This window comes from Gambusia affinis, linkage group LG12, assembly GCF_019740435.1.
Source record: "Gambusia affinis linkage group LG12, SWU_Gaff_1.0, whole genome shotgun sequence".
Taxonomy (NCBI): domain Eukaryota; kingdom Metazoa; phylum Chordata; class Actinopteri; order Cyprinodontiformes; family Poeciliidae; genus Gambusia; species Gambusia affinis.
In genome coordinates, this window is record NC_057879.1 from 27,991,950 (window position 1) to 28,006,460 (window position 14,511).

The 14,511-nt window shown below is 43.5% G+C and overlaps 3 gene segments (V, D, J or C); all 3 read right to left on the reverse strand.

Annotated features, from left to right (window-relative positions):
- Nucleotides 1-1,978: 1,978 nt before the first annotated feature.
- Nucleotides 1,979-3,257, reverse strand: LOC122841752. The segment is given in 2 exon segments: nucleotides 1,979-2,547; nucleotides 2,652-3,257. Coding segments are annotated over 2 exon segments (582 nt in total).
- Nucleotides 3,258-3,282: 25 nt separating this feature from the next.
- On the reverse strand, nucleotides 3,283-3,999 carry LOC122841768. The segment is given in 2 exon segments: nucleotides 3,283-3,648; nucleotides 3,745-3,999. Coding segments are annotated over 2 exon segments (381 nt in total).
- Nucleotides 4,000-7,499: 3,500 nt separating this feature from the next.
- Nucleotides 7,500-8,222, reverse strand: LOC122841424. The segment is given in 2 exon segments: nucleotides 7,500-7,891; nucleotides 8,027-8,222. Coding segments are annotated over 2 exon segments (429 nt in total).
- Nucleotides 8,223-14,511: the final 6,289 nt, after the last annotated feature.

The following is a 14,511-nucleotide window of genomic DNA, read 5'->3' on the forward strand; positions in this document are numbered from 1 at the left end:
ACCACTCAGATAAAGGCAGTAAACCTGAGTGGTTAACTCAAAATCATTAGTAAAGTTATAAAAATGTCAATTATGACGACTTCAAATTGTGAGTTATGTCAATTACAGTACTCATAAAATAAGTTATACTTTGTTAGTCACATTACTTGCAAAATATCAGAAACCAATTGCCTTGATATGTTCAAGTAAGATGAATCAAAAGAAGTTATTGGAACTAAGCAACAGACAACAGTTTGAATGGAAAAATGTTTAATAATTAAACAAGTTTACCTTAAATACAAGGTTCTCAAGTGTTTTACATTAAACCTGAAACAAAGTTTTCCATAGACTTTTTTGAAAAATGACATGACTTTTTTTCATATTCAATCTAATATTGAATCCTTCAAATGTCAGTCAAAACTTTGAGAATCTGCTTAATGTCTTTGTTGACTGGTGTGAAACAAAATCAATTTTCAATACTAGAAACATTCATCATAACATTGATAAAGTAAATAATGAAGTAGTGAAGGAAGTAATGTTTCTCTCATTAACATAAAACCATTTAGTAGTCTGCAAATGCAATGATGCTCTCTAACAGAATCAAACAAGAAATAAAAATCACTTTTCCAATAAGGGTAAAGGTATCAACGTTGATCCATAATGTCACATCACATTCACTCATTGCATCAGAAGATTTTGAGTGATTGTATTTTTGTTGGATTTATATCCTGAGAGAAGCACCCTTTGGATGAAGTCAAATGTACTTCAGTTGTTGATACTCCAAATTCAGAGAAAATAAGTCCAAAGAGCACATGGCATAAGATTCCAAGATCATTCAACAAGTTCCTTCCAAAATGATGGCAGTACTTGAAGACTGGAGGTGCAGGAGTCAGTGGAGGCAGCCTGTCCTCAGGAATGATGGTCAGATCCCAATGTGTGAGAATGTCTGTCTTGTAGTCCTAACAACAATAAACACAATTACATATCAACATAACACTCTTCATCATGGCTGCTTCTCCACAGTTTACAGACCACCTATGGCAGTCTACTCATCATAAGCCTTTTTAAAGTACAGCGGCTTTAACGCCAACATCTTTATCCTTATCCTTTTCCGTTTTGTTTTCTGACAGCTTTTTTTGTTTCTGCCGCTTTCAATCTCAAAACTGATGCAATGAGGAATGTGATGACATTATGGATCAACGCTGATAATTTTTACTTATTGGAAAAGTGATTTTATTTCTTGTTTGATTCTTTTTTGTTGGAGAGAGCATCATTGCATTTGCAGACTACTAAATGGTTTTATGTTAATGAGGAGAAACATTACTTCACTTCACTACATTATTTACTTTATCAATGTTAAGGATGAATGTTCTCTAGTATTGAGAATTGAGTTTGTTTCACAGTCAACAAAGACATTTAAGCAGGATTCTCAAAGTTTTAAAGACTGAGGGCCATGTAGGATTCAATATTAGATTGAAGGCTACCTCAGGTCGTCATTTTTCCCTAAAAAAGTCATGGAAAACTTTGTTTCCAGGTTAGTGTATGTAAACACACTTGAGAACCTTGTATTTAAGATAAACTTGTTTAATTATTAAACATTTATTTCATTCAAACTGTCTGTTGACTTCGTTCCAATAACTTAACACTTTGATTCATCCTTGAACATACAAGGCAATTGGTTTTGATATTTTCCAAGTAATGTGAACTCTAAACAAGTATAACTTATTTTTATGAGTAATGCTTAATTGACATAACTCACAATTTGAAGTCGCCATAATTGACATTTTATAGTCAACTTTACTAATGATTTTGAGTTAACCACCAGGTTTACTGCCTTTATCTGAGTGGTCTAAACATAGTTATTTATAGCAAGAACACCTTAAAATGAATTAGCTACTTTACTTGGAGATTTTGAGGCAATCGGTTTCCTAACTTTTTTTAAGTAAAGTGAACTTATTACATTTTACAGTGTAGATGGAGATGCCATGCAGGTATCCAGCAGCAACTTTATAGCATCTTGCAATTAATAAAACACTGCTGATTATAAAATATGGAGCTGATCCAGTGATCAATAATGAAAATATTTCATAGAAATAGTTATGCAAATGTCCTCCAACTAGACCGACTTATCAGAGGGATTGTTTTCTCTCTCTGTTCAGTTTTTTATTGTCTCATAAACAATCAGACTGAAACCTAACAAACCATAGAAGCAGAGCAGTGAGTGAGGCCCTCTAGTGGCTGCTGTGGAGTACTGCAGGTTCTTGTACAGGGTTCTGGTGTTTCCTGTCACTGTGGGCTGCAGAGCGCAGTAGTACACAGCAGAGTCTGTCACTGCAGCAGAGGAGATCAGCAGATGAAACGTCGTTTTTGTTTTCTCGTGTCTCAAAGAAAGCCTTCCTGTTGTGTCTGAATATCCTGAGGTGACCAGCTGTGGAGATGAACTGGACGTCTGTCGGTACCACAGCAGCAGGTTTACTGTTCCTGAATAGTTGCAGGACAGAGTCACGTTGTTTCCTTCCAAATCCAGTTGATCATCTTTAAATGGTGTCAGTAAATCCTCAGAGGATCCTGCAAACAGCAGATTGATATTTCAATTTTAACAACCTCAAAGCTCCAAATGTTTTCCTGCCTTCTGTCTTCTTCTCCACCTGCTGCGTCTTTAGATGTCTTACCTGGCTGAAGGCAGAAGATCATCATCATGCAGGAGAAAAGCAGCAGCAGCATCGTTTTCCCTGGTACTGACAGAAGAACAGAGAGAATGCAGCAGCTCTTCAGCTCCAACACAAAGTCTCTCAGAGTTGAGCTCCTCCCCTCATTGAGCCTGGTGACGGGCCGTCCCATTAAAACCAGTCCAAACTCCAAACTGCTAGAACCAGTCGGAATGATTCAGAACAGGATCTGGAGGGAACGCTGCAGCTGTTCAACAACAGGATAAATGTTTCTCATTTGTTCTGCCGGGGAGACAAGAACACCTGATGGGACTTGGTCTGTGGAGTGACGAGTGCTTGAACACAGAACCACAGCAGAGCTCAGAACCTGGTAACGCTGCCCTCTAGTGGATCTGAATGGCTGAGCAGAACCGAGGAAGGCTGCTCAGTGTATCGGAACAAAATGTTCAGAGTAAAAACGACCACACAAATATTAATACAAATAAAACAGCAAACGTAATTGTTAGGGCTGTCAAATTATTTTAAAAAAAATCTGGTTGGGGCCTCAGGATGTTTGTGAATTAATCACAATTATTTAACTGTTCTGTTACCTGTTACTCTTTTATTACTTAGTGGATTAACAGGAAGTGGGGCCCTCTAGTGGCTGCTGTGGAGTACTGCAGGTTTTAGTACAGGGTTCTGGTGTTTCCTGTCACTGTGGGCCTCACAGCGCAGTAGTACACAGCAGAGTCTGTCACTGCAGCAGAGGAGATCAGCAGGTCCATCTGGGTTTTATCATCACTCACGTTGAAGGAGAAACCAGGAAGCGGTGTTGACATCGGAGCTCCTGTTCCTGAGTGAGAGATCAGGAACTGTGGAGGTTTTCCAGGATATTGTCGATACCAGAAGAAATAATCACTTCCAGTAGCTTGTTTGGAGTAAGTGTAGGACAGAGTAACTTTGCTGTTTTCTACAGCGAACTCTTGATTCTGAAGTGCAGTGAGTTGTTGGCATCCGACTCCTAGATGAAGAGAAATCTGTTAGTTTCAGTTGCTGGAAATAAATTAACATTAACAAAACTTTAAAATGTGTTTTTGAAAAACAGAGACAGTGTGACCTGTTAGTAGAGAGACGATGAGCAGAAACAGACCATAATAGTCCATGTTGATCAGAGTTAATGTTGGAGAGTTGAACTGAACTGAAGGAGGAAGTTTGAGTTTCTATAGAGATCAGGAACAGATCAGCTCCTCCTCTTCCTCCTCTTCCTCCTCTTCCTCTCTCCTTCAGCTGCTTTCTTCCTCTAGAAACATTTTTTCTCTTAAACTCAGTGAATAAGTTCAGAAATATCAAACTCATGAAGTTTCTCATTGTCTGAAACACAAGAACTGTGACGTTCTTGTGTTTCAGACTCAAGAAACACGAGACACTTCACCTGTTTTTACTCAGAGGTGAAGTCTTGCTGACAACTGGACTGATTATCTTGTGCCCAGAGGAAGATGATGGTTGGTTCAGAACCAAGAACAGCACAGAACATTTGAAAACGGGTCGGCCATCAGTCCTCAGTGTCTGCTGATCTGTTTCATTGTACTAATTCAATCTGCGACTCTTAACTACAATTTCTTAAGTGAGAATAGAAAACATAAAAAAGGAGGAGGCGTGGCTTCAATATTTAAGAAAACAGTAAATAGTAGTAAAATTTCTTTGGGTCACTTTACTTCTTTTCAGTTTCTTGGAATTGAGATTAAAGGCCTCAAACGGACTTTAACACTAACTTTATACAAAACTCCAACATATGTGGAAAATTTCTTTACTGAGTTGAATGAACTTCTATCTCTCGTATGTATTAATTATGAATGTTTAATAATTGTTGGTGATTTTAACATTCATGTTGACAAACCCTAAGACAGAGGGGATAAAAATCTCTAATATCTTAGAGACTTTTGGTCGAACACAACATGTCAAACAAGCAACACACTCAAGGACACACACTGGACCTGGTTATCAGTCAGGGTGTGAATATTTCCAATGTCTCTGTAACTGATGTCACATCACTTCCTGTTATCTTTGAAAGTTGTTTATCCTTTAATCCACTTGGACAAACAGCAACCATCACAAAACGTTCTTCACTGAAAACACAGCAGAAACATTTCATCAAATCTACTCTTCTTCCTCACTCTTAAGCTGTAATGACGTAGATAAGTTGGTAAAAGATTTTCAGTCTAAAGTTTCAGATTTCATTGATTCCATTAAAATGAAGGTTGTGTCTGGTAAGAAGAAATCTCCATGGAGAAATGCACAAACAGTTAGATCTGCAAGACAACTCTGCTGTAAACTTCACGTTCATTATGACATCTATAAAGAAAATCTACGTTACTATCATTTAACACTCAAACATGCAAGACAGGTTTTCTTTGCAGATGTCATAAACAAAAACATTAACAATGCTCCAGTTTTATTAGCAACAGTTGACAGACTCACAAACCCTCCTATCACGTTACCACCTGAACTTCAGTCTATTGCTGCCTGCAACCAGTTTTCCAGTTTCTTTTCAGAGAAAATTCAAAAAATCAGAGGATTAATCTGCACATCCACTATAAAGTCAGAACCAACACTGAACCCAAACAAAACAAATACAGGAAAAATTACCCAATTTCAACTAGTTAATTATAAAACCCTACAGGAAATTATAAGTCAATTAAGCTCCAGTTCCTGCTGTCTGGATGTTCTAGATCTATAACTCTAGAACATTTCTTTAAGAAAGTTCTGCCTGTTGTTGCTACTGATCTGATCCAAATAGTAACTCATCGTTTCTCATCAGGTTTTGAAAACAGCAGGAATCAAACCACTGATAAAAAATAACAATCTAGACAAATCACGACTGCAGAATTACAGGCTGACCTCCGACCTCTGACCTCCCATTCATCAGTAAAGTTATTGAAGACGTGTGTAAACAGTTAAATAGCTTCCTAATAATAACCAACTGCTTTGACTCCTTCCAGTCTGGTTTCCATGGTTGCACAGAGACTGTAGAAAGTGTTCAATGACATCCATATAAATACAGACTGTGGGAGAACCACAGTGCTGGTTCTGGTTCTGTTGGACCTCAGTGTTGACCATAACATATTACTGAATCGACTGGAGAGTTTGGTCCAGAGATTAACTGGCTTGAATCTTACATAAAGAACAGGGATTTCTTTGTTTCAATTGGAAACTTCTCATCAAAGAGGTCAAAGGTCACATGTGGGGTACCCCAAGGTTCAATCCTAGGACTGTCATGCTGATTTAGTTTCTTGACATGCAGGTCAAGAACTAGACTGTGAAATAATGATAGTCTTTAATCATTAATGATTGCTCAGAAAGGAAGAGTTTCTGCAGGAGAACGAGGGTCCAGGTAGGTCCTCAAACAGTGTTGAACGGCTTATTAGACAACAGTGAAGATCCAGGCTTGGCTCTGAACAGATCAGGTCTGTGAAGTACAGAGAGAAAGGACATGAATTACTATGACTGGCTTGATTGACTTTGGTTTGAGACCATAAGGCTGACTTGACCAACAAGTGGTAACATCAAAGCGATGGCTGGTGGTTCCTCCGCTTCAAGAAGGCACAGATTCGGAATCAGCAGGTGTTGTCAATCGAGCTGTCTCTGAGATCACTCCAACCTGAATCCTGACAAGGACCCTCTTATTCAATATCTATATGCTCCCACTGGCTCAGGTTATTACAGGAAATAATATCAGCTACCATAACTATGCAGATGACACACAGCTCTACATTATGATGTCACCAGGTGACCTTTGACCCCATCCAATCACTGAACAGATGCTTAGAACAGATAAATGTGTGGATGAGACAAAACTGAAGTTATTATTTTTGGACCTAAAGAGGAACATATAGAACAGAGTCATAGATATAGAATCATAGATCTAGAGTTATAATTCTAGAGTTATAGATCTAGAGCTATAGATCTAGCGTCAGTGCACAGCTTCAGTTATTACAACTAAAAACCAGCGATCAGCCCGAAACCTGGGAGTAGTGATGGACTCTGACCTGAACATTCAGAGCCACATAAAGACAGTCACAAAGTCGGCCTTCTATCACCTGAAGAACATTTCCAGGATTAAAGGACTAATGTCTCAGCCAGATATAGAGAAACTCATCCATGCCTTTATCTTCAGTTGTATTGATTATTGTAACGGCGTCTTCACAGGTCTGTCCAACAAATCAATCAAACAGCTGCAGCTGATCCAGAATGCTGCTGGAGTTCTGACTAAAACCAGGAGAGCACATAACACCAGTTTTAAAGTCTCCACTGGCTCTGTAGCTCAAAGAATAGACTTTAAAATACTGTTGTTAGTTTATAAATCACTGAATGGTTTAGCACCACAATACATTAAAGATCTGCTGCTGTTGTATCAACCTTCCAGAACTCTCAGGTTCTGGTTCTGGTTCTGCTCTGCATTCCCAGAACCAGAACCAAACGAGGAGAAGCAGCATTCAGCATCTATGCACCACAAATCTGGAACAAACTTCCAGAAAACTGTAAAACAGCTGAAACACTGACTTCCTTTAAATCTCCACTAAAATCCCACTTGTTTAGAGTTTTATTAGAAACGTAATCAATTATAAATTTATTGACGGAATCTGATTTAATGTGTTTTGATTATTGATTCTATGTTGCATTGTGTTTTTGTGTTTGATTTGATGTGAAGCACTTTGAAATGCCTTGATGCTGAAATGTCTTATACAAATAAAGTTTGATTGATTGATTGATTGATTGATTGATTGATTGATTGATTGATTGATTGATTGATTGATTGATTGATTGATTGATTGATTGATTGATTGATTGATTGATTGATTGATCTCTCTGTCTTCAGCCCAAGGACTCAACAACCAGGGAGTGAGGCCCTCTAGTGGCTGCTGTGGAGTACTGCAGGTTCTTGTCCAGGGTTCTGGTGTTTCCTGTCACTGTGGGCGTCACGGCGCAGTAGTACACAGCAGAGTCTGTCACTGCAGCAGAGGAGATCAGCAGAGTTCCTCGTTTCTGAGTTTTATTGATGTGAGCTGAGAAATCGGAGCGAGTTGGATGGATCGATCCCGACTCTGAAACGTAGAGCAGGAACTCTGGTCTGGATCTCTGCTGCTGTCGGTACCACTGGACATTATAGATAGAACCAGTATATCCGCAGCTCAAACTGGTGGGGCTTCCCTCTGAAGCGACGTGTTCCCTCTGCTCCTGTGTGACGGTGTTCATGGAGCCCAGGGCTGTAAAATGAAAGTTCATGTCAGTCAGTCTGCAGCAGATTCAGGAATCAGGAGGCTCAGAGGCTCTTCCATCCACATGTGGTCGCAGTGAGACTCAGAGAGAAAACCAGAGCTTCTCTCTGCTCTGATACTCACCGATGTAGAGAGAGAAGAGCAGGAGGTAAAGCAACATGTTCCAGGAGTTCAGGTCAGACAGCAGATCTACAGAGATGATCCACTGCAGCAGAAGGAAGACTAACAGACCTTCATCATCATCATCAAGCTGCTTTTAACCCTGCAGAGACAAGCCTTCTCATTGGCTGAGCTCAGCAGTGGTGGGAGGAGCCAGAGAGAAACTGGTTGTTGCTGAAGGTGAGGTTCAGCCAGTGAGGAGATTTCTACTGCAAATGGGGAGGATTTTTCTTTGCATTTTCTGTTTGGTCATTAATGTGAGACGATCCATCACAGAGACCTGCTCACACATTTGCTCCTCAAAGTTAAAATTAAAAAAGTCAATTATTAGAATAGAATAGGATAGAAGTACTTTATTCATCCCAGCAGAGAAATTACTTCACAGTTCCAGCATAAAGACAAGACACAGTAACAACTAGTTGTAGATAAAATAAAATAAATATAAAATATAAAATGCAACTTAAGAGCAGTCCTTACAGATTCAAAAAATGCAGATATGTATATGTAATATATGTACAGCAAGTGTGCCACAGTGCAGTTGTGCAAAACTGGGCTGATTAGTTTAGAACAATGATTTATCTTTTATTGTACAGTGAGATTTCATGTGGCAGGAAGGATTTCCTGTTTCTGTCTCTACGACAGCAGAGCTGCAGCAGTTTATGTGAGAAGGTTCTCCTCTGTCTGTCCACTCTGTGGTGGAGAGGGTTCTGTTTATTGTCCATGATAGACAGAACCTTCCTCAGTGTCCTCCTCTCCACCACAGTTTCCAGGGACTCCAGCCTTAGTCCCAGTACAGAACCAGCTTTCCTGATGATTCTGTCCAGTCTGATAGAGTCGCTGGTTCTGATGCTGCTTCCCAACACACAGCAGCAAAGAAGATGGCAGCAGCAACAACACTGTGGTAGAAGGTAGTTACTGATTTGGACTGTAAGAGAAACCAATAACGATGGCAGCTCTGCAGAAAGCAGCTGATTTCCTTCTCCTGACCATGTTAAAGAGAGTTTCAACACAGTTTGGGAAACGTTCCACACACCCAACGAGGATTCGTCACTAATCCACATCCACTCTTGTCCTCAGCCTGGTCACCTCATCAGCCTTATTCTGCTTAAATTCAGAATACACATCAAAACTTCCTGCATAAATCCAAAGTTAATCGTAGCCTTACTGCTCCCTCCCTTTCTGAAGTCCTTCATATTTCTACTTCCTCCTGCAGCCTTACAGCTTCCTCCTCTCTCCATTTTACTGTCGTTTCTGCTCCTCGCTGTAAAATTGATCACTCACTGATCGGTTGATCCTTTGCAGTCAGAAATCCCATGCAGCATTCAGCTGGTACCGCCTGCTGTGGGTTGTTACAGACATCAGAGCAGAACCACTCAGGACCAGTCGGAACCAGTCAGAACCAGTCACAACCAGTCAGGACCAGTCAGAACCAGTCAGAACCAGTCAGAACCAGTCACAACCAGTCAACCAGTCAGAACCAGTCAGGACCAGTCACAACCAGTCAGAACCAGTCACAACCAGTCAGGACCAGTCAGGACCAGTCACAACCAGTCAACCAGTCAGAACCAGTCAGAACCAGTCACAACCAGTCAGAACCAGTCAGAACCAGTCAGAACCAGTCACAACCAGTCAGAACCAGTCAGAACCAGTCAGAACCAGTCAGAACCAGTCAGGACCAGTCAGGACCAGTCACAACCAGTCAGAACCAGTCAGAACCAGTCAGAACCAGTCAGAACCAGTCAGAACCAGTGAACCAGTCAGAACCAGTCAGGACCAGTCAGGACCAGTCAGGACCAGTCACAACCAGTCAACCAGTCAGAACCAGTCAGAACCAGTCACAACCAGTCAGAACCAGTCAGAACCAGTCAGAACCAGTCACAACCAGTCAGAACCAGTCAGAACCAGTCAGAACCAGTCAGAACCAGTCAGGACCAGTCAGAACCAGTCGGAACCAGTCAGAACCAGTCAGAACCAGTCGGAACCAGTCAGAACCAGTCAACCAGTCGGAACCAGTCAACCAGTCAGGACCAGTCAGAACCAGTCGGAACCAGTCAGAACCAGTCAACCAGTCAGAACCAGTCAGAACCAGTCACAACCAGTCAGAACCAGTCAGAACCAGTCAGGACCAGTCAGAACCAGTCAGAACCAGTCAGAACCAGTCAACCAGTCACAACTAGTCAGAACCAGTCAGGACCAGTCAGGACCAGTCAGAACCAGTCAGAACCAGTCAACCAGTCAGAACCAGTCAGAACCAGTCAGAACCAGTCAGAACCAGTCAGGACCAGTCACAACCAGTCAGAACCAGTCAGAACCAGTCAGAACCAGTCACAACCAGTCAACCAGTCAGAACCAGTCACAACCAGTCACAACCAGTCAGAATCAGTCAGAATCAGTCAGAACCAGTCAGGACCAGTCAGGACCAGTCAGGACCAGTCAGGACCAGTCAGAACCAGTCAGAATCAGTCAGAACCAGTCAGGACCAGTCAGGACCAGTCAGGACCAGTCAGAATCAGTCAGAACCAGTCAGAACCAGTCAGGACCAATCAGGACCAGTCAGAACCAGTCAGAACCAGTCAGGACCAGTCAGGACCAGTCACAACCAGTCACAACCAGTCAGGACCAGTCAGAATCAGTCAGAACCAGTCACAACCAGTCAGGACCAGTCACAACCAGTCAGAACCAGTCAGGACCAGTCAGAACCAGTCAGGACCAGTCAGGACCAATCAGGACCAATCAGGACCAGTCAGAACCAGTCAGAACCAGTCAGGACCAGTCAGGACCAGTCACAACCAGTCAGAACCAGTCAGAACCAGTCAGAATCAGTCAGAACCAGTCAGAACCAGTCAGAACCAATCAGGACCAGTCACAACCAGTCAGAACCAGTCAGGACCAGTCAGGACCAGTCAGAACCAGTCAGAACCAGTCAGAACCAGTCAGGACCAATCAGGACCAGTCACAACCAGTCACAACCAGTCACAACCAGTCAGAACCAGTCAGAACCAATCAGGACCAGTCAGAATCAGTCAGAACCAGTAAGAACCAATCAGAACCAGTCAGAACCAGTCAGGACCAGTCAGAACCAGTCACAACCAGTCACAACCAGTCAGAACCAGTCAGGACCAGTCAGGACCAGTCAGGACCAGTCAGAACCAGTCAGGACCAGTCACAACCAGTCAGAACCAGTCAGAACCAGTCACAACCAGTCACAACCAGTCAGAACCAGTCACAGCCAGTCAGAACCAGTCAGAAACAGTCAGAACCAGTCAGAACCAGTCACAACCAGTCAGAACCAGTCACAACCAGTCAGAACCAGTCAGAACCAGTCACAACCAGTTAGAAACAGTCAGAACCAGTCAGGACCAGTCAGAACCAGTCAGGACCAGTCAGAATCAGTCAGAACCAGTCAGAACCAGTCAGAACCAATCAAGACCAGTCAGAACCAGTCAGAACCAGTCAGGACCAGTCAGGACCAGTCAGAACCAGTCAGGACCAGTCACAACCAGTCAGAACCAGTCAGAACCAGTCAGAACCAGTCACAACCAGTCAGAACCAGTCAGGACCAGTCAGGACCAGTCAGGACCAGTCAGAATCAGTCAGAACCAATCTGGACCAGTCAGAACCAGTCAGAACCAGTCAGGACCAGTCAGGACCAGTCAGAACCAGTCAGGACCAGTCAGAATCAGTCAGAACCAGTCAGAACCAATCAGAACCAGTCAGGACCAGTCAGGACCAGTCAGGACCAGTCAGGACCAGTCACAACCAGTCAGAACCAGTCAGAACCAGTCACAACCAGTCACAACCAGTCAGAACCAGTCAGAACCAGTCACAACCAGTCACAACCAGTCACAACCAGTCAGAACCAGTCAGGACCAGTCAGGACCAGTCAGAACCAGTCAGGACCAGTCAGGACCAGTCAGGACCAGTCAGGACCAGTCACAACCAGTCAGAACCAGTCAGAACCAGTCAGAACCAGTCAGGACCAGTCACAACCAGTCAGAACCAGTCAGAACCAGTCAGGACCAGTCACAACCAGTCAGAACCAGTCAGAACCAGTCACAACCAGTCAGGACCAGTCAGAACCAGTCAGGACCAGACAGGACCAGTCAGAACCAGTCACAACCAGTCAGAACCAGTCAGAACCAGACAGGACCAGTCAGGACCAGTCAGAACCAGTCAGGACCAGTCAGAACCAGTCAGAACCAGTCAGAACCAGTCAGAACCAGTCAGGACCAGTCAGAACCAGTCAGGACCAGTCAGAACCAGTCAGAACCAGTCAGGACCAGTCAGAACCAGTCAGAACCAGTCACAACCAGTCAGGACCAGTCAGAACCAGTCAGAACCAGTCAGAACCAGTCAGGACCAGTCAGAATCAGTCAGAATCAGTCACAACCAGTCAGAACCAGTCAGAACCAGTCAGAACCAGTCAGAACCAGTCAGAACCAGTCAGGACCAGTCAGAACCAGTCAGGACCAGTCAGGACCAGTCAGAACCAGTCACAACCAGTCAGGACCAGTCACAACCAGTCAGGACCAGTCAGAACCAGTCAGGACCAGTCAGGACCAGTCAGAACCAGTCAGAACCAGTCAGAACCAGTCAGAACCAGTCAGGACCAGTCAGGACCAGTCAGAACCAGTCACAACCAGTCAGGACCAGTCAGAACCAGTCAGAACCAGTCACAACCAGTCAGGACCAGTCAGGACCAGTCAGAACCAGTCAGAACCAGTCAGAACCAGTCAGAACCAGTCAGAACCAGTCAGGACCAGTCAGAACCAGTCAGAACCAGTCAGGACCAGTCACAACCAGTCAGGACCAGTCAGAACCAGTCAGGACCAGTCAGGACCAGTCAGAACCAGTCAGAACCAGTCAGAACCAGTCAGAACCAGTCAGGACCAGTCAGGACCAGTCAGAACCAGTCAGAATCAGTCAGAATCAGTCAGAACCAGTCAGAACCAGTCAGGACCAGTCAGAACCAGTCAGAACCAGTCAGAACCAGTCAGGACCAGTCAGAATCAGTCAGAACCAGTCAGAACCAGTCAGAACCAATCAGGACCAGTCAGAACCAGTCAGAACCAGTCAGAACCAATCCGAACCAGTCAGAACCAATCAGAACCAGTCAGAACCAGTCAGAACCAGTCAGAACCAGTCAGAACCAGTCAGAACCAATCAGAACCAGTCAGAATCAGTCAGAACCAGTCAGAACCAGTCAAAACCAGTCAGAACCAGTCAGAACCAGTCAGGACCAATCAGGACCAGTCAGAACCAGTCAGAACCAATCAGAACCAGTCAGAATCAGTCAGAACCAGTCAGAACCAGTCAAAACCAGTCAGGACCAGTCAGGACCAATCAGAATCAGTCAGAACCAGTCAGAACCAGTCAGGACCAGTCAGGACCAGTCAGAACCAGTCAGAACCAGTCAGGATCTGTTAAATGACTTAAATCTGGATGTGGCTGCTTCACCCATCTTCATCTCCCAGGTCCGTTTAGCAGCAACCCGACCAAAACCCCTCACTGTCACCTTGATAAATAATGAGATTTGGTTAAGTAGAAAGATGATCAAATATTACAAACCATGCAGATGGAGCAGAGTGACTGGTTTCCACCGTCCAGCGCTGGTCTTCAACCAGTTCAGGGCTGACACCAAGCGAAGTAAAGGTTGTCCCACAGGTTCTGCTTCCTCTCTAGGCTGCTGTGTGACTGTTGTCAGAGTTGATAGTAAGACAAAACGTAGATCTGTAAGAAGAGCAAATCTCTTGGTTCTGCTCAGTTTTCATAGTGAGCAGATAAAACAGAGGAAGAACTGAATCAATAAATCCAAACTGGACAGACAAACCCTCAACAAACTGTTTTACATTTAAAGTGAGCAGTGACTGTAAATGTACATATGCTAAGGTATTAATTATGATACACATATTTATCAGATTGTGACCCAACAAGTGTTTTCAAACTGTTGTAGTCTGATGATCAGGACGAAGGTCTACAGAAGGAGAATGAATCTGACTGGACTGAATGAGGAAGAGTCACATTTCTGTCGGTGTCTTTGTTCCCCCACACGCCCTGTGACTGAGGGATCTGAGCTCCTCAGTGATTAGCAGCTGCAACCACAGCGACTCTGATCAGGCAGGAATGATCAGAATCATCTGATATGAAGCCGAGCTGTGAATACCACTTCCCTCCTCTTTGAAGAGGAGTCAGATATCTGTGTTCAGGTTTTTGTACAGCCTCTTCTCCACTCTGTATCACTGTGTTTCCAGAGCGCAGTAGCAGAGAGCTGTGTCTGCCAGGGTTAGCTCTCTGACGGTCAGCTCAGTGGAGGAGGATGATGCTGCTGATCCAGGATCAGGAACCTTGTTGTTTCTAGAGGACAAACAGGAGCCTGGAGGTCAGAACGATGTCTGGTCCAGTGGAGGACAGACATAAAGGAGAACATTTAACACCCTGCCCTGACCAAA